This window comes from Lutzomyia longipalpis, chromosome 3, assembly GCF_024334085.1.
Source record: "Lutzomyia longipalpis isolate SR_M1_2022 chromosome 3, ASM2433408v1".
NCBI classification, from domain to species: domain Eukaryota; kingdom Metazoa; phylum Arthropoda; class Insecta; order Diptera; family Psychodidae; genus Lutzomyia; species Lutzomyia longipalpis.
The window spans coordinates 5268872-5293931 of record NC_074709.1 but is presented as its reverse complement, the minus strand read 5'-3'; the positions used below and the strand labels follow the sequence as shown (position 1 = coordinate 5293931).

General features: G+C 35.8%; 8 protein-coding genes across 8 annotated transcripts in view; 3 read left to right on the top strand and 5 right to left on the bottom strand.

Annotated features, from left to right (window-relative positions):
• Positions 1-25060, bottom strand: part of LOC129791558 (trifunctional purine biosynthetic protein adenosine-3) — a 1078967-nt gene that overhangs the window by 458647 nt on the left and 595260 nt on the right. The window lies entirely within an intron of this gene.
• Positions 1-25060, bottom strand: part of LOC129791559 (potassium/sodium hyperpolarization-activated cyclic nucleotide-gated channel 3) — a 1048222-nt gene that overhangs the window by 569006 nt on the left and 454156 nt on the right. The gene's annotated exons all lie outside the window — the stretch shown is intronic.
• Positions 739-3008, top strand: LOC129791586 (zinc finger protein 28-like). Its single transcript, XM_055829812.1, has 5 exons — positions 739-987; positions 1046-1513; positions 1738-2039; positions 2125-2497; positions 2571-3008. The coding sequence occupies exons 1-5, from the start codon at positions 848-850 to the stop codon at positions 2944-2946; spliced, it is 1659 nt and encodes a 552-aa protein (XP_055685787.1). The 5' UTR covers positions 739-847; the 3' UTR covers positions 2947-3008.
• On the bottom strand, positions 4377-13793 carry LOC129791606 (melatonin receptor type 1B-A-like). Its single transcript, XM_055829839.1, has 5 exons — positions 13465-13793; positions 8315-8405; positions 7784-8217; positions 7285-7454; positions 4377-7221 (listed from the first exon to the last, which is right to left on the bottom strand). The coding sequence occupies exons 3-5, from the start codon at positions 8025-8027 to the stop codon at positions 6490-6492; spliced, it is 1146 nt and encodes a 381-aa protein (XP_055685814.1). The 5' UTR covers positions 8028-8217; positions 8315-8405; positions 13465-13793; the 3' UTR covers positions 4377-6489.
• Positions 18147-19539, top strand: LOC129791626 (eukaryotic translation initiation factor 4E1-like). Its single transcript, XM_055829866.1, has 3 exons — positions 18147-18282; positions 18646-19135; positions 19210-19539. Exons 1-3 carry the CDS (start codon positions 18253-18255, stop codon positions 19371-19373), a joined length of 684 nt encoding a protein of 227 aa, XP_055685841.1. The 5' UTR covers positions 18147-18252; the 3' UTR covers positions 19374-19539.
• On the bottom strand, positions 19465-20317 carry LOC129791628 (fas-associated death domain protein). Its single transcript, XM_055829868.1, has one exon. The coding sequence runs from the start codon at positions 20200-20202 to the stop codon at positions 19540-19542; it is 663 nt and encodes a 220-aa protein (XP_055685843.1). The 5' UTR covers positions 20203-20317; the 3' UTR covers positions 19465-19539.
• On the top strand, positions 20414-21722 carry LOC129791604 (programmed cell death protein 2). Its single transcript, XM_055829837.1, has 2 exons — positions 20414-21400; positions 21469-21722. Exons 1-2 carry the CDS (start codon positions 20516-20518, stop codon positions 21613-21615), a joined length of 1032 nt encoding a protein of 343 aa, XP_055685812.1. The 5' UTR covers positions 20414-20515; the 3' UTR covers positions 21616-21722.
• On the bottom strand, positions 21630-23962 carry LOC129791615 (probable 3-hydroxyisobutyrate dehydrogenase, mitochondrial). Its single transcript, XM_055829853.1, has 2 exons — positions 23678-23962; positions 21630-22615 (listed from the first exon to the last, which is right to left on the bottom strand). Exons 1-2 carry the CDS (start codon positions 23819-23821, stop codon positions 21794-21796), a joined length of 966 nt encoding a protein of 321 aa, XP_055685828.1. The 5' UTR covers positions 23822-23962; the 3' UTR covers positions 21630-21793.

The following is a 25060-nucleotide window of genomic DNA, read 5'->3' as shown; positions in this document are numbered from 1 at the left end:
AAAAAAATACATTTAACTGACGTTCACTGAAATTCATGAAGCATATCCTGATGATCCTGAACGATGTACTTTTCTCCTAGAATTTCTTTATAAGGTTCCCTTTTAACCCTTTAAGAACAGTTAAAAGTCCGTGGGTCGAAGAACGTGAAAATCATTTTTGTGAATTATTTTTTAACCCTTTCGCGACCATGTGAAACAAAGAAACATGCACTCTTTCTATCACGATTTTCTGTGAATATCAGAGGACTTTTCTAAAAAAACGTCTTCTTTAGCCTTTTTGAGTGAATTTTATTTATTTGTAATTTAGAAAACGATTAAACCCTTTCGCGTCCTACCACTGCCTAAGTCTCACAATAACTAAAGTGAATTACAATAAAAATAAAAACAAATAAATAATTCATAATTCGAAAGGATTAAGACATTTTTAGCAAAAATCTCGATTTTGTTTTCCATTTTTCGTTCTTCCTGATCCTGTGAGTCCTTGGGGATGTCTTTTGTGATCGTAAAATGTTCAAGAGGTATCAAGACACAATCCTGCAATGATTCTAACTCAATATTTAAAAAATAACTATGCAAAATCAAGGATTTTCAAAGGTTTTCATGAAGAAAATGCACCTGCAGCTGATTTTTTGAACAATACATGTTTGCAAATATGTATTAGGCTGTCCCAAATCGCTCATAGTTGTGATTCATAACCAACTGATGCCATGAGAATCTGTGCAGGTCTTTATGGGACAAAGTTAAAATTCAGGTATTGAGCTTTGTGAGAGAAAATCAAAACAAAAATTCCTCCACGAAGAAAAGTCTGTGATTTCTCAAGAAAAAGCCGCGTGGGTCGTGTAGAAAGATGGATGGGAGTACCATAAATTGCAACATTGTCAAGGAGGAGTACTGTGTGGAGTCTCAGGATGAAATGAATTATCTAAAATTGGAAATGACCGATGAAGACGATGAAGATGATCTCCTCGTTGATGAAGATTCCCAAAGGTAAGCAGCTTTCAATCATATCCTGCTGAATTTATTTAGCATAAATTATGTTTTTCAGTCATGAGAATGATGCTGATGAAGAAATGGTACAATTTGAAATAACCGAAATTGATCAGAAAGATGATTCTCAATCTGAGCTCCTGATGTGCCTCATTTGCGAGGAAACTTTTCCAAAGCTCCAACTCCTGAAGGCTCACATGGTGACTCATCATGGAAATGATAAGAATACCTTCAAGTGCCCCCACTGTCCGGAACAATTTGCCCAGGAGGGAATCTTCATGAAGCATCTGCAGTCCCACAACCGAAAAATTGCTGTCAAAGAGGAACTTCCAGAAGGGGAAACAGAGGCTTCTGAAGGGATGTATCCCTGTTCCAAGTGTGATACAGTTTGTAAAACACTCTTGGGATCCAGGAAGCATTTTAAGAAGCATTCCCGCTGCAATGTTTTCTACAACTGCATCATCTGCGACAAGATGTACATCACTAAAGTCAATTTGACTGAACACATCCGGAGGGAACATAGAAAGTACGCTAGTTAACCCTTTAAGATCCATTGGGTCATACGCTGACCCAAAGACTCAATTTTGAAAATGTTTCATTTTGTAGAGGAGAGCGGGGTTAAAAAAGTCACTTAAGGGTTTAGAAAAAGCTCAAAATATCATATTTCCCAAACAGATAAAGCGAAATGTATAGCTCAGACTTGAAAGGTTTTACAATTTATCCTTTAATATTTCTTTAATCTACCTACAGGCAATCAATTTACCCGATAGTAGGTAAAAATAGGAAGAAGAAAAATAAGGCAAAGTCAGCAACCTGCCCCATATGTCACAAGATCTTCTCAAATGTTGCCCAAATGAGGAAGCACATAAGTGTCCATTCGGACTACAAACCCTTTTCCTGCGATATCTGCGGAGAGAGATTCAAACGGAAGGACTATCTCAAGTCTCACAGCACAAAGCACGAAGGGATCCAGAAGTGTCCCTACTGCAATGGGCAGTACTCTACAACTGAAAGTCTCAAAAAGCACATTTCTCGCCTTCACAGTGAGAAAAGTAATTTAATTTCATTTCTAAATTGGCTTAAAAGGGACATTTTTTCAAAAGATTTATTTTTTTAAACAATTCTTTTACTTTTCAGCTTGTTCCTTTCAATGCGATATCTGCAATTTTATGTACAAAACTGAGAAAAAATTGCAGCATCACATGAAAGTTCATATAAAAGAAGTTGAATCCCAAGAAATTGAGCCTCAAGAAGTTCAGGAAGCTCAAGAAGTTCAGGAAGCTCAAGATGTTCAAGAAAGTGAGGATATACCGGATATGGAGGAAACAGAAGAAGAAGAAAGTCCTCCGGAGAGATTCCTTTGTACATTTTGCATGAAGGTTTTCAATTCCAAGAACAGTTTGAACGTACACTCAAAAAAATTTCATAGTGAGCCCAAAATTAAAGTTGAGAAGAAAGTTGAGCCTCCAAAGACAGACATACCCAATCAAGTCCCCCAAGTTCCCAAAAAGTATGAATATTTGAGAGAAAAATATCTCAATTTGTATTGAAATTAAATTAATTTCCCATCTTGTTTCTCACAGGAAAAAGAGCCGCCCAATAAGGGTATCGTTGTCATGTGAAATTTGCGGGAAACCCTTCACATCGCAATTCAACTACACGAAGCATTTAGCAAGTCACAGAGCTGATCGTCCATATGATTGCCCCGTGTGTCCGGGTAAATTCAAGCGGAAGGAGCATCTATATGAACACGTGCAAATTCACAATGAAAATCGCCCAATTTACTCGTGTGATATCTGTGGCCGAGGAGCGTACAAAGCCAAGAGATCCCTTCGTATGCACATCCAACAATTTCATCCCAAAAATTGCTACGTCTGTGGAGAAGTATTTGGGAATAGGAACCTAAAGAACAAACATATTGCAACGTATCATAAGAAGAATATGGCGAAAGTTAGTTAAATTTTCTTTGTAATTGCAACGAAATTGATTTTTTTTTTCAATGAAAAATAAAAATTAAAAATGATTAAGGATGTTTTTCTGGGATATCTGAACAATTACAGTAATGCTCCGCAGTATGATATTTTCTAGACTCAATATTTGGACGTTAAACTGATTTGATTTGTTAACCAATTTCTACCAATTTGAGGTTGATTATATTAAAAATCATTTCTTACAATTTTCATTTCATTTTCATTTTAAATTTATTCATCTCAATTACATTTGTCCTATCTTCATGCGCCCTTGGGCGTCTTAGTGTTGTCAACCAACCTCCAGAGCAAAACCAAGGAAAAGCTCCTTTCTCAGGTTGTATAAGCCAGGGTGAAAAATTTGGGGTTGAATATTTGTTTATAAGATAAGACTACATAATTGAGAGACGCGGCCCAGCATAATTGCTGTAGGGCATTAAAAAAAAAAAAAGGAAAACTAACACTCAATCAAAAAGTCTAAGTTTTCGTCAGTTATAAAATTTTGTGTAGTCTATAAAATTTCTTTAATCGTTTTTATAAAAAAAATTACTTCTCCAGAGCTCATTAAAGATCTTTTTGATCTGTTTCTGCGTTTCCTGAATTTATGATTTAAAAATCATAAACTGTCAGAATCTGGGATATTTTAAGCTGTAAGACAAACAATATTTTTTGACAAAATCGACCCATAATCGCATTTCATTTATACAGACTTGAAAGCATTTTTTATTATTTTTCATTTTGTTTTTTGATTGATTTTCTTCTTCGTTTTTTATATTGATTGTCTGTTCTCCTTTTTATTAAAACTGTCCGTGATCAAAAACAAAAATATGATTCAATTTGTTTGAAAATTTATTTAAATCAACTTCAAAGAAGGAATTGAATTTGTTGAAATCGGTTAAATATTTCTATGAATTTTAAGCAATATTTTTGTTAATTTGAGTTAATTCAAGGATTCAAAAAGATGGCAGAAAATGGTTGGTTAAGAACCCTAAAAGAAAAATTGCCATTTTCAGCTTTTCTGGAGTCGATTCTGTTTAATTTTTTTTCTTCACCAACATTTTGGTAGATTGTGTTCTAAAATCGTTCTTTTGCCTCTATTGGCGTCCTATAAACTATAATATAGACTTACGAAGCTATAAAAATCTGAATTTGCAGAACTTACTCTCACATGTATTTACAGGGAATGAGGGCGCTTTTAAACAATTTTATAGCAAAGGAAGGCTGATCTTTTGTTCCAGAAGCTTTTCAGAAAGATCCCTAAAGATTACTGTAACATTTTCTTTTATTACAAAAAAAGACTTAAAACTCTAAAATTTTAAGAAAAAAAGATTTCTAAATCAAGTCAATTTGACTCTAATAAATAAATTTGAAATAGAAACGTTCTGCGGAGCACCACTGTAAATAGAAAAGGAAGAAAACCTTCAAAACCTTTGACGATATATTTGAAGCGAACAACGCTGAAAATTCCGCTTTTCCTCGCGTAAAATAATGAAATATTAAATTTTCATTAATTAAACAAACTTTTTACATTGATAGACAACTTTATTGACTCCATGTGTGTCAAAAATGTTTTTTTTTCTTGATCCATTTAAAGCACATTTAACATTTACATGTAGTTTTTTTTTGCAATTGAACAACATGGTCCCCAATTTTAAATATTTTTTATATGAAAAAAAGTATTTTCTTCCAAAAAACGTGTACACAATATTATTATTTTTTTGTTTTGTAAAAAAGATCCTTTGCCTTCTAAAAAAAATGAATAATATAAAAGAGAAAAGTGTAGTCTTCAGCCCACCACATTTTTTTTATGGAACAATCTTCTCAAATAGCTCGTCGCGATGCCCTCTTTCCCATTTCTTTTATGAATATGTTTATTTCTTTCACATCACAGTTATTATAAAAGGCATTTTATGTACAAATATTCCTCTAGAAACACCTAATACCGACAATATTTATTTATTATTATATCCACAACATTCACTCGATTTTTTTTAATGTAATGTGGGGGGAGATTATTTTTCATGTGTCTTCAGAAATGAATTAAATCTATACTATTTTCCTCAATATAGGTCAATTTCACTCCCTACTAAAATATCCTCCTAAATGTGCTTTATTTTCTCTTTTTCTTTGATTAGTAATTCGATGATGGACTTTTCCGATGGAGAAAAAATTTGTTTGGAATATGAAGGGATTATTGATTTGTAGGCCAAAAAATTAATTTTCTTTTGCTTATAATTTAACCGCAGAGAAGCATAAAGAAGATGTCGTGACAACGCTGAGAAATTTTAATTTAATCTCTTTTGTAAAGTGAAAAGTTTTTATGGTATAAAAGCACAAAAATGAACGGAATGGGGATGCATAAAATGGTCAAAATATAGATTTCTTTGTCACACAGCATTCTCCACCCTCACCCCAACTTATTTGTGGTGGGGTAGTGAGTCAGCCAGAACAGGTGTTTGAGAGCTCATCGATAAATTCTTTATCTCCGACGCGCGATATTTATAGCCCTCGCACAATGGAAAGAAAAAAAAAATGAGACACCCCCAATTCTCGCTTCTCAAGAGAATTCGTGTTCCAGAAATAATTTACTCTAACTAAATTTTCTCTCCTCATACCTTTGTTAAATGAAATCACAGTTGGGAGAGAAAAAAAATTTGGAGAAGAAGATCCCCCGCATGGATATTTTTTTTTTCCATTGCGAGTCTCTTCTGTGAGAAGTTTAGAAGGAATACATAGGAGGAATGCCAAAAAGTACACACTCTGCTGATGAATTTTACAACCCCCACCTCCACATTTACAGCTTTTGAGCACTCTACTGAATAACTTTACAAGAGGGGACTTTTTTTCACTTTTATCATCATTTTTTTGATGAAATTCATTAAATAAATTGAGATGTTTAAGGGAAAAAAATGTTTATTGATCTAAATCGTCCCTTTTTAGGGACTAAAAGCGATTGAAGTCAATTTTAGATGATAAAAAAATTAGTCTAGAGAGTCATATGAATTCCTAAAAAAAAGCCTATTTGGCCCAGGAGAAATAACTTAAAATGGCGTAAAACCTCTAAAAAATTCGGAAAGGCCCAAATTTTGCACCGTTCGATTTAAATAATTAAAATAATACCTTTTTATAATTATAAAAATTTTGATTAAACGCGATCTCTTTTCAGAAAATGCGTTTTAAGATTTTCAACATATTTTCCCATAGAAGAAATCGAATTTGTCTGTTTCTGCATTTTTACTGTAAAACAAAACTCGCCTGGGCTTATTTTGACTCCTGATATCGACTACTAATTTTCTAAGCTTGATGGAGGAAAGAAAAGACCCGTCTGAGTCTCATGAAAATTTCGTTGGATTTAATTAATCCCAAAACTTCCAAATGCAATTTTTTTTTCAAAATAATTCCCAGCAGAGTGTGAGAGGAATTCCTAATTTAGACAGACAGCTAGGATTATCTATTAATGTTTTTTTTTTAAGTTAATGTTTTTGTGAATAAAAATTGGACAGTGGTAGACCATTTAAGTCTCTTCCTCAATTCATCATAATTCTTGGACGTGTCGCTGCTTACCCCAGTACCAGTGATAATTCCCATTTCCCGACCTCTGGGGGCTTGTGTATGAGTACATATTGTACCCAGGGATGATGTGCACGCGAACATCAGCCGTGGGACGAGCCCCTTCGGCCCGTGTGCGTCTCACCGTGGACACGTTTGTCTTGCAGCAGCAATAGTGGAAGAGACTCACGTATGCACTACGAAAGTGACGATTCGTAAGGCAGTAGACAACATTGTGGACACAGGACTTGCTGAGCCCGAACCACGCTGTATTGTAGAGTATTCGGGAATTTGGGATGATTTTGGTGGTTGCATAGGTGAACACCACACCAAATGGCAGCCAGAAGACAATGAATACGAGGAAGCTGTAGAAATTGGTGCGTGCCAGGGCCAAATCCCACGTATACGTGAGGGATGGCTTGTAATTTGGTGCTCCGGTGGAGCGACGAACTTGGAGAATTATTCGAACGTGCGTGTAGAATGTGAGGACAATGGGTAGGAGGATGAGCAGGGCCACAATGGCAATTTGGTATGGGACAATGCCCGTTGATTTTCGTGTGCAGTAGTCAAAGCTGAGACTGAAGACAAATTGAAGGCCCGACGATGTGCCACCAACAATCCAAATGAGCAGTAGGATGACCGTTGTGGTGGTTTTATTGAACCATGAGCTGCCATCTTGTGTCGTACAGAGGCGCATGTAGTTCTCCACAGCGGTTGCCTGGAAGGATAATTAATTTACTATTTCGTTTTATTTTGTGAAATTTCTTTCAAATAAAATTACAAAGAGCGAAAGGACGCTGACGAGGAAGGTGCACGCTGCTAGGAACCACTGAAACTTGCACACAGCCAGAGAATCATCAATCCCAGCCAACAGGAGAATTGCTGATGATGGGATTAGAAAGCTCGTCACCAGAAGATCAGCCAAAGCTACACTCACAATGAAGGCATTGCCTTGCAAAAGAAACAAAATAAAATTCAATTAGAAACTTCATTCATTTGCAATTCAATTTAATTTCTTTAATTCATAAATTTATTCTGCTTGAGTAAATAAATAATTCCTCACTGACACTCTTGCAAGAAATCCTTGTGAAATTCTATATTTGTATCTCAGTGATGATGATTTTCTAGGAAAATTATTGATTTTCCTGAGTCCTCAAGCGATTGAGGAATTATTTATTTTGTCTCCAATAGTGGATGCGCCTTAAAAATCAGGACACGAATAGGAAAAAAAAACAATGTGACAAAGTTTATATTAAAATCAGGTCTTGGAGGACACTTACCAGCTTTCTTGAGATGATCCTCAATCATAATGGAGGAAATGAGAAAAACATTCCCCAAGCTGCCGACGACAGAAAGGCACGAAAGCAGCAAAAGACGAGCCAGACGCGACCATTCCGGAGATAGGGTTACAGGAGACACTTCCGTACTCGGAGCCCTTGTGGTGTGCTTCGATACAAGGGCAAGGGATGTAATTATAAAGGATTCCTCACCATTTGGCGTTGTTAGCGCATCTGTGAAATTCATTTTTGTTCCTTCCACAAGGACCTTACGGTGGGGGTGTGTAGTCACTTTCCACACCTCTCCTCAAAAAATATATAGCTCCTATATACCAAACTCCTTGAAAATATATCCCTTTGCGTTGAGACACTGTACTAAACTCTTGTACGAGATGGAGTGAATGCGATGTGGATGTCCTCAAATTCAACTCATTGTGCTGCATGCAAATCCCATGTTGGGACGGAAATTAATTATGAAGAATTAATTTTCAATTTGTGATGCTTTAAAACAATTTATTTATGCGGGGTACTCACCACAGCCCACAGCTACGTTCACTCTTGAGCTTGTGGAGTGCCTCAGCATTCTTCACCCCAGCAGAGTGATGGGAGGATGGATTAAAAACTCCTACGCAAGGAAAATGATAAAGTTGACATGTAGCCTTTGAGTTGTCCTCCCAATTAATTGCCACACATTTTCTTCAATGTTCATTTAGGTGGAAGAAAGATTTTATTTCCCACCCACCCATCATTTACGCAACCACCCACTCAATCCCACTCAAATACTTTAAGATTCACAATAAGGAGGATTTTTTTTGCAGACATCCCACAGAGATTTACTTGAATACCAAAAGTGAAAAAGCAATTAGTGAAGGAGGCCTGTTTTACTCGATGGTTGTGGTATTGTAAAGTAAGAGTAATTTTATAAATTTCTCACGGTGAGAACTTATAAGATATTTATTTTTATAGACATTTTTGACAAATAAATTAATTCTGCTGAAAAAATAATATAAACAAATAACAATCTTTAGAATAGTAACGTTTAATTTTAGAGAAAATGACAAACGTTAAAAGAGAAACGTCAAAATTTTGAAGATAAACGCCAAAGTTTAGAGGAGAAATGTCAAACATTAAAAGAGAAACATCAAATGTTAGAATAAACATTTCAATCGCCAAACTTTCTAAAAGATACAAAATGTTCAACGTTAGAAATAATGTGTCAAATGTTAAAATAAAATTCCCACACGATAGTAAATATAAATCTAAAATTAAAAATGTCAAACGTTACATAAAGAAACATCAAATGTTAGGAAAAGAAAACCGTTCGTTAGAATAGACATGTCAAACGCAAAAAGTCCGTATACCTTTCCTACCAAATCCGATCTGTCATTTTTGCCGCCAAATCTGTCCTTTTCCCAACATTTTTTGTTTTCACCACTCGAATTCACCACCATGATTATCCCGCTTTGAGTGCGCGCTAAGTTCAATAGAAATTCCAGAAATATATTTTTGTCTTTCAGGATATTTTACGAATTTTACGTAATTTCTTTGAGAAAAACATTTTTATGAGCTTTTCCAAATAAAGCAATCTAAGAGCATCAAAAGTGTTAAGGGTGTCTCAAAGAGGGATTTTAAAACTTAATAGAAAACTTAAATAATCCAGATAAAAATAACGCAAAGAACCTAAAGATATTTATATTACTTTACCACCCTCAGAGGATTTTAAAAAGAAATTCTTAAGACAATTATCCTTCATATCATACAATTTGTATTACGTGCAAGCACTTCTATAAACTACTAAAATATGCATAACCCAGATACTTTTCATCATTTTTTTTTCTTTTTTTAAATAAAAATAGAAGATACATTATGAAAATTGAATATTTTCTCACGCACTCCCTTTTTCCCATCCTCCCATGCCAATTTCTCTGTAAATTCCCACCCAAAATGGAAATTAATGGTGAGTCAGACGAGGGAAAGTTCATTGGAGGAATTTCTCTGAATGAAAGTAGGAGAAAATCCACCAGTTAAGTCTAGTTTGGTCTAGTTTCATTCAGCACTATGATTGATTTAATTGCAAACCACAAAGTATAAATCATTCAAATTAAATACTTCTCGGTCAAAGTTTCTCTAATTGCTGTGCCCGCATATTCACAATGAAATGGAGGAAAAACGAGAAAACTCATCAATAAAAAAGCTTCTAAAATGAGAAAGTTTCATTTTGTGAATAAATTTTGCCCAATCACACAGAGATCTGTTCTCCATTAATATTCTCTGCTATTAATGTCTTTTCCAAATGGGGGGGTAGTTGGGGTACTTTTTTACCACCATTGTGAGAAAAAAAATAATCAGGTACCTACCTATAGAAATAAATGATCTCACGGAAAAGGACGATAAATTATATGGTGGAGGTTGGAGACATAATTTTCACGTAGACAAGGCAGAAAACTTTTATTCACAATTACATCAAATATGGCGATGGAGACGAATAAACTTTGACCCGGTCGAAGGACAACGCCAAATGTTTTTGCCTCATGAAACTTTTACTGCGAGGCATCCCAAAAACCGCCCGAAAATTGTGGCTATCTTATTTGGGAATACAAAATTACAATGGAAAGGGGATGGAGGTGTGAAAATGTTCTTTAGCACAGAGTCCCGCACCTCTATGTATATTTCGACGTTGTTTGTATATAGTTGGTGACTTGAAAAAAGAGACAGAATCGTGCCAATATTCTTTCTTTCATGAAAGGATAATTATGATTTATTTTTTTTTAGGTCCATCGACCCCTTTCATGGTGCTTCTGCTTTCTCGAAGGTTCTCCACAAAATGTCTCAATAATTGCTCAATCAATTTTCCCCATTGAAAGCTTTCCCCATGAAAAATTCTTTTCTCAGCGAAAATCTCTATTGGAAAATTTATTATATTTTCCGAGAATTTAGTAAAGTGCATAAAAATCATAAAAGTTGCTTTTTAATGGCAACTTTTTGCACAATAAAACTTCATATTTTGAAAGGTCTTTTAGCGCAGCGTTAATAAACTGGAGAAAGGTGAGAATAAATTAGCTATTGAATAGCAGGGTGATTTTTCTAAGAATTCCAAGTAATAAAGCAAAACTTAATTGCAATTTTCATTCATAAAAAATTCCAGCTGAAAGCATTTTTTAAATTTTAATGAATTATTTTCAACGGTATATCAAATAAAGTCTGTTAGACATCTTAATTATGTACATTAACTTTTTATCATTCTAGTGTCTAACTTTTTTATTAAAAAAAATAAATAAATAGAAAGGTAAAATATTTTTTTATTCATTGCAATTTCTTTCATATCAACCTATATTTCATTTAAAACGTCCTAAATTAGAATTTTTAGAATAAATCCCTACTCAAATATTTATTATTTATGTGAAGAAAAATACAAATAAGAGTCTAATACTTGTGCCTTTAAATCAACATTAAAATGTTCCGAACTTTGGAGCTTTGCTTTCATAAAATGAAAAATTATGGAGGACGATATATAACTTAAATTGAACTTTTTGCAATCAATTTTTCCCTGTTTTTCTCTATGAAAAATTTGATCAGTAAATTTTCTTGTAAATATTAGCAGAACGTGGTCCAATTTGGACCTGTTAGTGTCTTTTAATTCATTATTATTACTTATAAAACCGATAAGACTTTAATTGTAGAAAGTTATGGGAATGGGCATTAAATATACCCTAAAATGGTACCAAAAACACTTGGAGGACAAAACTGGCAATCGCTGCCAATTTGACTACTTTTGCATAATTCGTTACAGAATAGAGTATACAAGTTCATCGAAAGAAAAGTCGGAAAAAGGTTTTCTTTTTGGGAGAAAATTGAGGGCAAAGTTTGAGGTAAGAAGTTTTGGTCCTCCAAGTGTTAAGAATTTTCAAATTTTTGTTTAATCTTTTCGAATTAGGCCACGTTTCTCTATTTATTTCGTTAAAAAAGGACTTTATTCATGACAATTTCTTTTTTATTGATCCTTTATAGATTACGCGTTTCTGGATTGCTTCCTCGAATTCCTCGAAATTAGCATTTTTGAAGAATTTAGGAAAGTTACTTAAAAGTTTTTAGCTTTAAAATTAACTGAAAATTGCTCATAAAAGTTTTCTAGTTTCCAAGTATTATTAAATTACCTCCCAGTCAGGTCACCTTCCTGTATAACTTGTATAACTTTTCCTTTATAAATTGAGTTTACTCAATTAAGTGGAAGAGATCTAGGTCATTTAATCAATACACTCTAATTTTTAATCTCTCAAATTTTATTGCAAAAAACAAATCCTTTGCGATAAATGATGGAAAAACGCAGAATGAAAAAAAGAGAGAAAGAGGATTAAAATGGAGAGTGAAAATGCTATGAATTTAATCTCTCTGTGGGGGTGGAAATTTTTGAACGACAAGTGGATGATATTATACAGCCCATTTGGAGGCTACCACCTGTTGTGCTCCTGCTATCGTGCGCCTATTTTGCAGACTTTTCATTATATGCCATATAGATGTGATGATGAGCCGTGGGGGTGAGTATTAGCAACCCCTTTTTGGGGTCATTCGCTAACACCCCAATTTATCATATTATGTGCAGTGAAGAGGTGCTATGTACGAGAGATTATAAATAAAAGCCATATAGCGGGAGAGGAGGAAAGGCGACTAATTGCAAAATAGGCAAAAAGCTCTTGCTACGTGTGCTGCAATATAATTAAATTGATACCTATGTGCGCACTATTTATTTTCATCGGGTAAGGGTAGATTATTAGAAAAACATTCCATCATCCACCATCAGTTTATATTCATCCCACTCAATGCGAGGGAGGAGGGAGGAATTGCAATTGCGAGAAATTCAAGCTCGCACATTTCTCAATGTTGATTGATGATTTATTTGATAGAATGCGTGGGATTTATTTTTATATCCGTCGAAGATGTTTTCTTGGAGATTGTGAAATTCTCATGATGTGGCTTTTATTATTTTTAGGTGGTTTTTATATACAATTTTTGTGTCCCACACCGAAATGACTCCCGTTCGCCCCATAAAAAGAGGGTGAAATGTTGAGGAAGGAAATGGCGAGAAAATCAATTTGTGCCTTGTGGTTGTGTAATTCCCTTTTTCCCTTACATTCACACACACACCCAAGATGACGAAGGAAATCTCATCCCTAGACGATCCTTATCAAAAATTCCTTCTATGCTCCAAATTACAGTATTTTGTACGTGCATGAAAGTAGAAAATAGCCATAAAGACGTCGCCTTTTTGCATTGAATGCCTAATACGGGGTCGCTTATGAAAGTGCAATAAATCATAATTGCGTATAATTTTCCGCTATAATTCTTGCGCGTGGAGAAAGCAATTTTCTACGTGGGTTCATTTCAAATACTTTCCACCCCATTTTCCACACACACACACCTTGGAGTAAAATGCAAAATGTAAATCACCTCCCAACCCCTTCCTTTGCAATTAGTTTAATGGCAATAAAGGTAAAATTTGTGATTTTGCAAAATGCATTAAGGAGATTCCTTCATTACAACATCTGTTACCAGGCGCCTCCACTGAAAGCTTTTTCACAAAACCCCCGAATTTTCCTCTTAAACACCATTTTGCATTCATCCAAATACCGAATTCCTTGAAATTCATTGCTTCAATATATTTCCATATTCCCCACAAGAAAACTCACTTTTCCACCCCTTTTCTTGCTCCAACACAAAAGAGAATTTTTCCACGACAAATTGAATAGCAATTGTGAGAGCTTTGAGACGGATTTGCAATTTTTCTTTCAGACTTTTCAGACTTTTTTTTTTCATTGAGTTTCACGCACAATTTTTCCACTCGCGACACAAGGACACATTATTATCACTTTATCTCTGTGAGCCTTTATATTCTTTTTTTTTTCTCTCCTTGACACCCTCACGAAAAATGCGTGCTACCTCGGCAACAACTTTCCGGCAACCACCGGCTCTCGCAGTGTCTCTTCGGAACTCACTAATCCTGCGATGTCACGATGCCCAGCGGCGAAGCGCCCACGCACTCAACATCGCGTATCAGGATAAAATGCAAGAGAGATGGTAAAATGAAGGGGAGGTTGTAGCCAAGGGGATTGAAACTTCTTCTCATTCCCAGAGTAAATTGGAAGAAATATTTTACTAGAATTAACATTTCCGGAAAATGAAGAAAATATAATATTTGAAAGAACAGGAAAAGGATAAGAAAATAATGTAAAAGAGATTAAATGATATTTTGTTATAATTTTTATTAATAATTTGCACGCAATCTAGCACAACTGTTGCTCTCCCCTCGACACAGACAGAGGGGTAATTGACCCCTCTGCACGAGGAGAAGAGTCCACGATGGACTAGAACACATGCGCCACTACCCACCATAAAAAAGGATCCAGGATACGTCGTAATAATTTCCCCAAGTTTACCCCCCCCCCACCTCCGTGTAAAAGGATCCCGTAGACTCAATGGGATGTTTTATGACTCACAATCAACAAATCCATCTCCCCACACAAACCATCATCCTCCTTCTGTGCTCTATATTCGCGATACACTGTGTACCGTCATATGGGGCCACTTTAAGGTTTTCAATGACGTGGAATGTTAAAATGGAAAATATTTTTTTCATCCCCTGAAATGTTGGGAGAAAAATCTAATTCATTGTTTTAACACAGAGAAAATTTGTGCTTGTTTTTAAGGATATTTGATTCCATTATTTATAGGATTATCAAAGAAATAAAAGAGAACATTTAGATAAACTGAGGAAAGAATCTGCTCCAAAAATATTCAACAAAAATCACTTTTTTTCGATGGTAGCAATTTTGAAAGAAAAACGAATTCTAAAAAATAATCCGAAATAAAAGAAAAAGAAAGGAATTTTCTCCATAGAATAACGATTTATAAGAAAAATCAGGGGGGAAAATTAATTAAATTAAAAGTGCAAAAAAAAATCCACATTACGGTATGTTTGCTTACACTTTTGCATCAAAATACAGGTAGACTATTGTTCTATAATATTCTCTCAGCATTGGAAGAAAATAGGATTGATGGATGAGACAATGCCGAAGGTTCAACTAATGGGGATGATCCAACAATGCTCCTACAGCTCCAATCAATGTAAAATGCAATCAGCAAATAAATTTATTTATCTATATTTAGCATCATCATTTCATTACATTCATTTATCCTATTCTACGCTTTGCTATAATAGCAATACCTTACATAACTAAAAACCAATTTACTATTTAAGCACAGGAGATTGTTTTCTTACTTGCTACGCAAATTAAATTGTATACCGACTAGAAAATTAATTAACAAATTTTATATGTAAATAAATTTTGCACTATTTTCTTCGAAAGTAAATGAATAGCATTTTAAATTTAATTTAAAATATTAATGTTCGTGTGGTTACCGTCCATATTAAACAAATTGAAAAGAAATTTACAGAAAAATTTTAAAAATGCATTTTAACTTAATTTTTAATTAAGTAAAATTATGTGTATTAATCCTAATAAACAGCTCATATTAATATCGACAATTAGATTTATCTAAAAGACCACAAAGTTACGTATAATCGTTCGTTGTTAATTCATTTTTTATGGCTTCCTTCTCTCAATTTGAGAATAAAATCAACAAGTAGGTAATAATTCAATTATTCTTGGCAAAATGAAAAGTTAAACCATTCTTATGATTTTCTTGATTTTTTGATTAGCTTATTTCGTCGGATTTATGAAGGAAATGAAACCTTTCTAACCCCCTAAATTAAAAAAAAAATGTTGTGATATATAGGTATATATATTTTTTAATTTTAGAAAATAGCTCAAGGATTTTTTGTTCAAAATTTTGGGAAATGATTTGGCGGGACATTTTCTCAATTTCGCAATGTGACGTTTCGAGGGCCCAGATTTGCCTTTTTCATCAGGCAATAAAAACATACATAAAATGGAACAAATTGCGCAAAGTTTACAGTTTAGACTGTACAAAATATATTTTAAAATTTAGATTTGTTTTTTTTCCAACATCAATTGTTCACATACAAGCATAACATTATGCTTAGCCTTAAAAACTATAGGATAAATTGGATTTTTTGTGCATTAAAATAATAAATTTATGTAAACAAAATTGTGACATGATTATGGGGGACACATACATTAATATTCCTCAAAACCGTCGAATTGCTGCGATGCAGCATTTTATACTTGAGGTGCCCTTGCGAGTGTACGACATAATTTAGAAGGGATATTTCGGCAATCCTTTCATCATTTAGTCGCAACTCAAATTTATTTTATCCTGAATAAAAATTAGACATAGAATATCTATTTTCCATGAATATATTGATAAATGTATGTATATAAGTAGAAGTAGAAGTAGAAGAAGAGCAAGAAATTGAATATTTTTTAGCTTTGTGGATGTTTAAGGAATTTTCTTTTTCATTTTTTTTCTAGGACAGTCTTTAGACTGATATGTGGAAGAAAAAGGATTATGTAAGTATGGTCTATTTTTATTAAGTTTTAGAGATTAATTATTTATCTAAAAATATGGATAAAGGTTTGTGTAAGGTCACAATTATACCACATTTAATTTTTCAAATATCTATGACATTTTCTTTCCTAAACATTTATTACCTAACTACGTAGTTTTTTTTAAAGGAATTTTAGACTTTTAATTTTAGGAATAAAAATTTCTAGCAAATAAATTAAGACACTTGAGATATTTACGAATTAACATCACAAATTCTTATTATCCTTATTAAATTAGTCTGATTTTTCTATTAAAATATTTCCTCAAAAAATCATCACATTTATTTAATTTTGACCTTAATTAATGCAGTAAAATATATAGATGTAAATATTCATATTATTCAAGCTTAGAAAAAATATCAGAAGAGTATTCTAATGAGTTGATTGATCGTCATGTGCGCAGGCTAAAGACGTCGTCCTTCATCCTCAAATAAAATTTAAGTCCTAAGGAACAGCAAATTTATTAAAAAATGTTTTTATTTTATACATTTTCTAGCTAAAATATTATTTTTTAAAGCATCTCCAAAATATTATAAATACTTGGGATGTTTTGTTGATTGAAGATCCTTGATCCTGGTAGTCTGTAGTCAATTGCTGGTTCTTCTTGTGATAAATCACAATAATTTTGCCACTTTGCAGCAAAGTATTTTTACACACGTAATATTTTATGCACTACTACACATTTTTATTTTAAAAAATTCCTTTAAAAAATATATTTTGTACATAAAATCAAACACGTGTGGGTTGATTGTAGAAAGATGTTGATTGAAGATTTTGGTTTTCCTGAAAATTATTACAGACTAAAATTATCTACTTACCTGTTTATAATGGTCCACATAAAGGAAGTAAATCCCAGATAATGCTTATCCTGCATATCGTTCAGTTCTCTTCTTGCCTTGGCTTTCTTTTTGACGTGAGGGCTGAAATTTTATTAGAAAAGTAAGTTTGTTCTTTATTGAGCATTTTTGTAAACGTTCTGTTCCAAAACTGCTTGACTGATCATGAGGAGATTAGGCAATAGGGAGGACAACGAGGGATATGAAAATCCACGAGACAAGAAAACCCTAATTTTCCATGGAAAAAATTGCAAAATGCGCAAAACTAGCAAACTTTTAAACCCAACCGTCAAAATTTCCGCGGGCCCCAAATTTCGTACAGAGGGCTCCCAGGGGGCTCTGGAGCACCCGTAAGTGCTCCAGGAGTCCTAAAAATGCGTTTTATGTCCAAAAATTTGGGAGAAAAACAAGAAAATCGCATTTTTGGAAAAACAACAAAAAAAGTTCGTTAATGTTCAAAAATGTTCGGCGTAGTACTCCAAATTTTGTGGTAGCAAAAGGCGAAGAAATAAACCAACCTTTTTTTGCAGTGTACCATTGTCCATAACCTCATTTTCTTTCAGATTATTCAAAATAATACAGATAATACAAATATTTCAATATTTCTAGATTTTCTGATATGCTCTACAATCTTTGGAGCCATAGAAAAAAGATCCATAAACTTTAATCTCCCAGAATATCGCCCTAGAAAGCATAAAAGTAAAATGATAACATACTTTTTTCCCTTTTTTCCTCCACATTCAGTTGTTGCATCTTCAAGCAGCATTTCAACCATTTCAACACAGTTAAAAGACGTTATTCTTACACTTTTCAATTAATTCAAACACTCCACTTTTATTTAAAAGAATTTATTTAAGGAATTTGGAATTCCTTCTTGTTTTTTTCTACATTTTTGTAAAAGAATTTTGTCGGAATTTTGCTGCGGTTGCTGAAAAATTTTCCTCTTGTTTTATTTACTTCTCTCTTCAGTCAACTAGCGCCACGGAATAGTCGTCGCGGGTGGCATGTAAATCCCTTCAGCGAAGTCAGCGCCTCTTGTGCAGTTTTGTTCTACTAAACTGTAAAGCTGTTTCGTGGAATTTCTTGAATTTTTCCTTAAATTTTCACGTGAATAATGGCAGGATCGGCATCTGATGATGTTGTGGTGAGTCTCTGTACATAATTGCATTGAATGTATGTTGAATTTTGCCGTGGAAATAGGTTTAAATTGGGAAAATGTTGGGGTGAAAGTTGGAAAAGTTCTCAATCTAATTTTATGGATATTATCACTAAATTCCGGTTTCTTTTGGACATTTGGTTATCTCTGGGGATTAATTAATCACAATTGAATAGATATTGAGTAGGGGGAGAAGGAAATTAGGGGGAATAAGTTGAGGGCATGGGATGGAAAGGTCTGGAGTTGGAATGTGAGGTTAGATTGAATATTTCCAGAGACGAATCAAAGTTGTCTAACTGGACGTTTTTTTTTTCCTTTTGCATTTTTTGTTCGTCTGCCGCAATGGATCAGACCACGAGTTCTGAGACAACGGAGGAGCGTGACGCAAAGAAGGAGGAGGTGGACGAGAATGGAGCTGATTCCTCAAGTGGTTCGGACATGGTGCAGGAGATTCAAATGAAGCACCCACTGCAGCACACCTGGTGCTTGTGGTACATGGAGAACAATCGCACCAAGAAGTGGGAGGACTGCCTCGTTGAGATTACCAGCGTGGAGAATGTGGAGGACTTCTGGAGTCTCTACAATCACATCAAATTGCTGTCTGAAATGAAATCCGGGACGGATTTTAATTTATTCAAGAAGGGCATCAAACCCATGTGGGAGGATCAATTCAACAAGCGCGGTGGCAAGTGGATGTTGACGCTGGATAAGTATCAGCGGCATACGGAATTCGATCGTCTCTGGCTCGATATGCTCCTCTGCCTCATTGGGGAGGTGTTTGACTATCCAGATGAGATTTGCGGAGCTGTGGCCAGCATACGTGGCAAGGGAGATAAGATCTGTAAGTTCCCACTCAAATCTTCGTTGTTTTCCAATAAGAAAAAATCTCTTCAAAGGAAAACTTTTCATTTGCAGGCGTCTGGACGAGATCAAGTCAAAACAAGGCTGCCAATTTGGCCATTGGACACAACATACGTGACCGCTTGAAGCTTCCGCCCAACATGAAGATCCAGTACGTGCTCCATGATACTTCCGCAACCAGCAAGCACGGGAATGTTAATGCAGTCTACGAAGTTTAAGAAAAAAACGGAGGGGCTCCCTTTGTTCCCCAACAAAACCTCCCTCAATACTATTCTTGATCATGGAATTCTATTTAACCGATCTGGGAAATTTCCCTCTCATTTGCAATCGATATCACACGAGCGTTTAATTGAATATTGAAATATAAATTTAATAATAAGTAAATTACTTTTCAAGTAGAATTCGCTGAATTCGATCTCTCATGTCCTTCCTGCGGCTCTTCTCGAGTGCTGTGAGGATCATTGAGAAGACTTCTCGATGTGGGTGTGTGCTTTCAACCTCCTCCAGGATGACATGAATCCTCGCTGGGTGATCCCGTAGTGTGTCAATTTTTCCTTGCCGAAATCCCAATGCTCTAGCAAAGTCCATCCATTTCTTCCCAATCTCATCTGCAATAATCCGGAAGATTTCATCTCTCTTCTCACGCGTTACAAGCTCCTCCTCATCCGGAGTTTTCTTCTTATTTCCTTCGGAATAAATCTCCGAGAGTCGTAATTGATTTTTCCTCTCCTCCTCATACTGATTAACACCCGGATAGGCACATTCAGGTGCCTTCAGAATTTCCTGCATAAAATTCTCCGTCACACACCGAAGTCCAGCATCCTGCAGCTTGTTTGATATTCTCTTAAATCCCGTGACTGTGTTCTCTCCGATAAGCGATTGTGCTTCCAATGTGTTCAGGAGATCAGTGGGTGTGGTAATCCGTTCTAATCTTCTGCAACTGACGTCCCGGATGAATTCCTCTTTGACTTCATTGAGACTCTCAGTCTCCTCAATTGATCGAATAAAGACCATCTTGACCGTTTCAAACTTTTCACGGGGGCTCATTGTTAGTTTTCTTTTGTTAATTCACTGATTGGGAAGATTAAGAAGATCTGGAAAGGCCAGGAAGTGAGAAAAAATCCCCCACAGATGAATTCCTTATAATAAATCTCATACAAAGAGGAGAAATTCCTACGATTTTCCAGGTTTTATATGGGAATTTCTTCACCAATTATTGCAGAGAGGAATGTTCCATCGGACATTTCCACAGAAATCTTCACAACTGTTCAGCATAGATTGGTTAAAGGTTACTTTTTTCATTGTTTACGTTTTTTGGGAATTTGCAAAATTTGCTAGGAAGTCACAATATCCACGGGAAATGGACGAAGCCGCTCTACCGGATGATGTGGATTTGGGATTTGTGGAGGAGAGTGAGGACTACCTACTGACAAACACATACTTCCCCAGTAAGGTTGGGGGGCGTCCCGCGTGGTTGGATCTGGAACATTTGCCGCATCCGGATGACTTGAAGTGCGCCACGTGCAAGATGCCCTGTATCTTCCTCTGTCAGATGTATGCTGCACTCGATGAACCGGAAACCTTCCACAGGACAATCTTTGTGTTTGTGTGCAAAAACCCGGCGTGCTGCAAGCCCAACAGGAATGAGAATTTTATCGTTTTCCGGAATCAGTTGCCACGCTCAAATAAATTCTATTCCTTCGAAGCACCCCATGAGGATGAGCCAAAAGCTGAGACACCCTACCTGTGTACACTGTGTGTTGTGTGTGGGTGTCGTGGACCGTATCAGTGCCCAAAGTGCAAGAGTACATTCTACTGTGGGCCAGCACATCAGCGAATGGACTGGAAGGGGGGTCACAGGGAGAAATGTGGTGCAGGGAAGGTGTCACTGCTGCTGCCGGAATATGAGATTGTCCTGGAAACGGAGAAACCACCAACACCGCCGCCAAACCCAGCGGATGAGGAGAAGCAGGAGGAGCAGCAGATGGCGGAGTACAAGAAAATGGTGGATGAGGGGAAGGCGGGGGAATTCAAGGATGTCCCCGAAGCGGAATTGCTGAAATTCGCAAATGAGGAAGATGAGACATTTTCGCATTTCAAGAAGACCATCTCCCAGGAACCCGATCAGGTTCTACGGTACTGCCGCAATGGAAGTCCCCTGTGGATTTCATCGACAAATATCCCAACATCCGATGCCATTCCCGTGTGCTCTCTGTGCAACGGTGAGAGGGTTTTTGAATTCCAGGTAATTTGCCTCCTGTTTAGGGATCTTGGGATGAAATTCTTTCAAATTTTTACTTTTTTCTCTTGCAGATTATGCCACAAATCCTCAATTATCTGGGAGAAGATGGTATGGCATTGGATTGGGGTGTCCTGGCAGTTTATACGTGTGAAAATAGCTGCGAAGTTGATTCCCAGTATGTCCGGGAGTACCTTCACAAGCAGGATGTTGTGAAGTAAAGATTAAAGAAAAATTTAATATAAATTCATTTTTATTTTTTATCACTCTGTAAGGATAAATTGGATACAATTTCATCTTGAAATAAACATTAGTTCTGTTAAATGCATAGCTTTAAAGCTTTCTTTGTTTCGAGTGGGTCCTTTATTGCAGCTGGTTGGGAGAGAGGGGGGGTGGCGCTCATTTCTTCTCCTGATTCTTAAGGAAGTCGTATACAACGGAAAAGTCCTTGTCACCCTGTCCGTGTGCCATCACCATGCGATAGACTTGATGCGCGAGGGCTCCAAGGGGGATTGGGGTGTTGGATGATGTGGCTACACCACTTGCCAGTCCCAGATCCTTCGTCATGAGGTTCGTGGCAAAACCACCGGCGTACCCGAAGTTTGCCGGGGCAGTGGGTACAAGCCCGGGAACGGGGCTATTGACTTCCGATGCCCAGCATCTGCCCGTGGATGAATTGACAATGTCACCGAAGGTCTTGGGATCCAACCCCAAGCGAATGGCGAGATTCATCACTTCCGAAAGTCCCACCATGGAGATGCCCAACATCATGTTGTTGCAAATCTTCGCCGCCTGCCCCATGCCGTAGCCACCGCAATGGGTGATCTTCTTGCCCATCCCCTCGAGGAGATCCTTCACTGCTTTGTACTCAGCCTCAGTACCACCAACCATGAATGTTAGTGTTGCTGCTGCAGCACCGGGAACACCCCCAGATACGGGAGCATCCACAAAGGTGGCCCCTTTGCTCTTGACCAACTTCTGCACAGCCTGAGACACATTGGGATCAATTGTACTGGAATCAATGAAAATTGTCTCGGAATTTACGCCATCAGACACCATTTCTTTGTACGTCTCGGAGACTATGTCATTATTTGGTAGCATGGTAACAACGAATTCCGATGACTTTGCCACATCCTGATAGCTCTTGCAAACTGTTGCACCCTTATCCTTGAGGGCTGAGCATGCAGGAGCTGAGATGTCGTACACGTTGAGTTTGTGGCCCTGAAGTTAGAATTAAATTATTCGTTATTCAAATGAATCTCTGCATTGAGGCTCCACCTTGAGGGGAAGAAGTAGCCAATGAGAAGGCTTTGCATGATTTTCTTGATTTTATTGCCCAATGAAAAGAGAAGGCTTGATTTCATTAGCCAATCAGAGAGTTTTGTCTGACTAAACGGAGATTTTAAGTGATTTTCTTCATTTAAAAATCTTTTTTTGGTTTGAATAAGATTGGTTTTTAACAAAAATAATTTTTTTATATTAAATAAAAACTTCATAAGATCGAAAATGCCCTCACGTTAAATTCCCCAAAAGCCCCTTTTCATTTTATTTCATTAGAAAAGTCTAATTTGTTTTCTTTTCGCATGATTATTCCTAATGAAACGAATGAAACTCTAAATCTCGCTCTCTAATGATCTTTTAACAGCTTTTTTTCTCAACATTTTAGTGCCCAACAATTAAATCTCAAAACATGTGTAAACTAATTAACAAATTAAAAGAATGAGACAGATTGCGATAAAATTGTTTAGACTAAAAGAAAATCTTTTTTCTTATCAACCTGCCCATGTTATCAGAAAATCTATAAGAGAAAAAACAAAATGATTATGAATTTATTGATAAAAAGAAAAATTTTAGGATCAAAATTAAAATTAAAACGAGAATTTTAGTCTTGATCTTAGATAGGTACCTATAGTTTTAGTTAATCGATCACGTGGTTCTATGACGTATTTGCTGAGCGATGAGAATTCATTAAAGCTACTCAAGAATAACCTGATAGTGTGCCCAGTTGGCTACAACAACGCATGTGTGCGTGAATGAAAATCACTTTCCCCTTCTTTTCCCGCATAGAATTCGCACGAGAAGATGAAAAAAAAAAACTTCCGCGTCACGGGAACATGCGGCTAATCCCCGGGGGAAGATGTGGGGTACAGAGGGGTGTGGCGCATGTGGATTAGATAAGACAGCAGCAACAGCTGAAGGAGGAGGATTGTGGCGTGTGTGGTGGAGTCAAGTGCAAATGGAGAAAAAAGTGGTGCATTATGTAAGCATATAATTAAGTAGTACCTTCTTGATAAGATTGCTAGCCATATGACCACCCATATTGCCCAGACCGATGAATCCTACACGCCTGCCAGCTCCACTGGACATGTGCCTCAAGGCCATGCTATCCCCAAGGCGAAGGACACTGCACACACGGAGAGACAACATTTTCTTCTATTCTTTACTTCTTCTGCCTTCCTCACTGGTTCACTTAGCAAACTCAACTGTCTCAATTGCTGCGATGGCCACAAATGTCGAGGGGGATCTCCACTCCTGGCCCCCCAGCATAGTCACCTTTTTTACTGCTGAATCGCCTGAAAATATGCAAAATTATTGGTGGGATGTTCACATACAGTGGTGCTCTGCATAACGAATTATTTAATCTTCGTTTTATGAGCATTCAGAGACGCTGGAAAGAAGATTTTTGATTAATCAAGATGCTATTAAGCAACGTATTAATCTAAAACAATTTTTTCAGTTTAATAATTAAGGGAAAATCTTAATATTGGCTCAAAATTAAAATTGTTAAGGACGTTATACGAAGCACAAATTAATATGATTTTTTGCAAATGATTTCGTACATTTCGTAATATCCTGACTACTCAAACACTATGAAAATTGTGATTTAATTCAAAATGATTAATCCACAACGTAAAATAAATTAATTTAGGAAATTAATCTATTTGGAAATAAAATCAGAAAAATAAATTATTCCACGCCAATGAAATTCCCGCCAAATGAAAATCTTCTTGCTGCTTCAGCGCTCTCAGAGCTTCGACTTTTGGCGCCAATGCAATTAAAAAAAAATACGTTGAAATAAAATTATATTAATAAATTTAAGAGAACCTAATTAAATTGCTTTAATTCAATTTATTAAAAAATAATAAAATTTTAATTTTTGAAACGGAACACAGAATTCTAGTTTTATTTCTTCAATAGAATCACAACGAAAAAAATAATTAAAATATTTCCTTTGAGAAATAAATTATCTAATTTTTCAAAGTTGGATTTCTGGATTTCTTGACAGAAAGGGTTAACCCTTTGAAGACCATTGGAACGGTGTCTGTCCAGAAATTCTTTCACTTTTTAAAAGATCAACGAATGTACGATTTTTTCATTTTTTTATAATTAATATTGAATTATTTGGTCTCAATCAATGCAGAAATATGTCTCGATTGTTCCATATCATTTTACCCATTTTACGATATCAAAAAGAATAAATAAAAAATCGCATTTCAGATGGATCCCGATTAATAAAAAAGGAACGAAAAATATATAAAATCTTGGATTTTTTCTATATTTCAGCTCCAAAGTTCAAAATATAAAATATTAAAAAATATTTTCACTTTTAGCCCTCTTAGCTCATTAAATAAAAAAATATAGCCTTCAAGGGTTAAAGCCAAACTT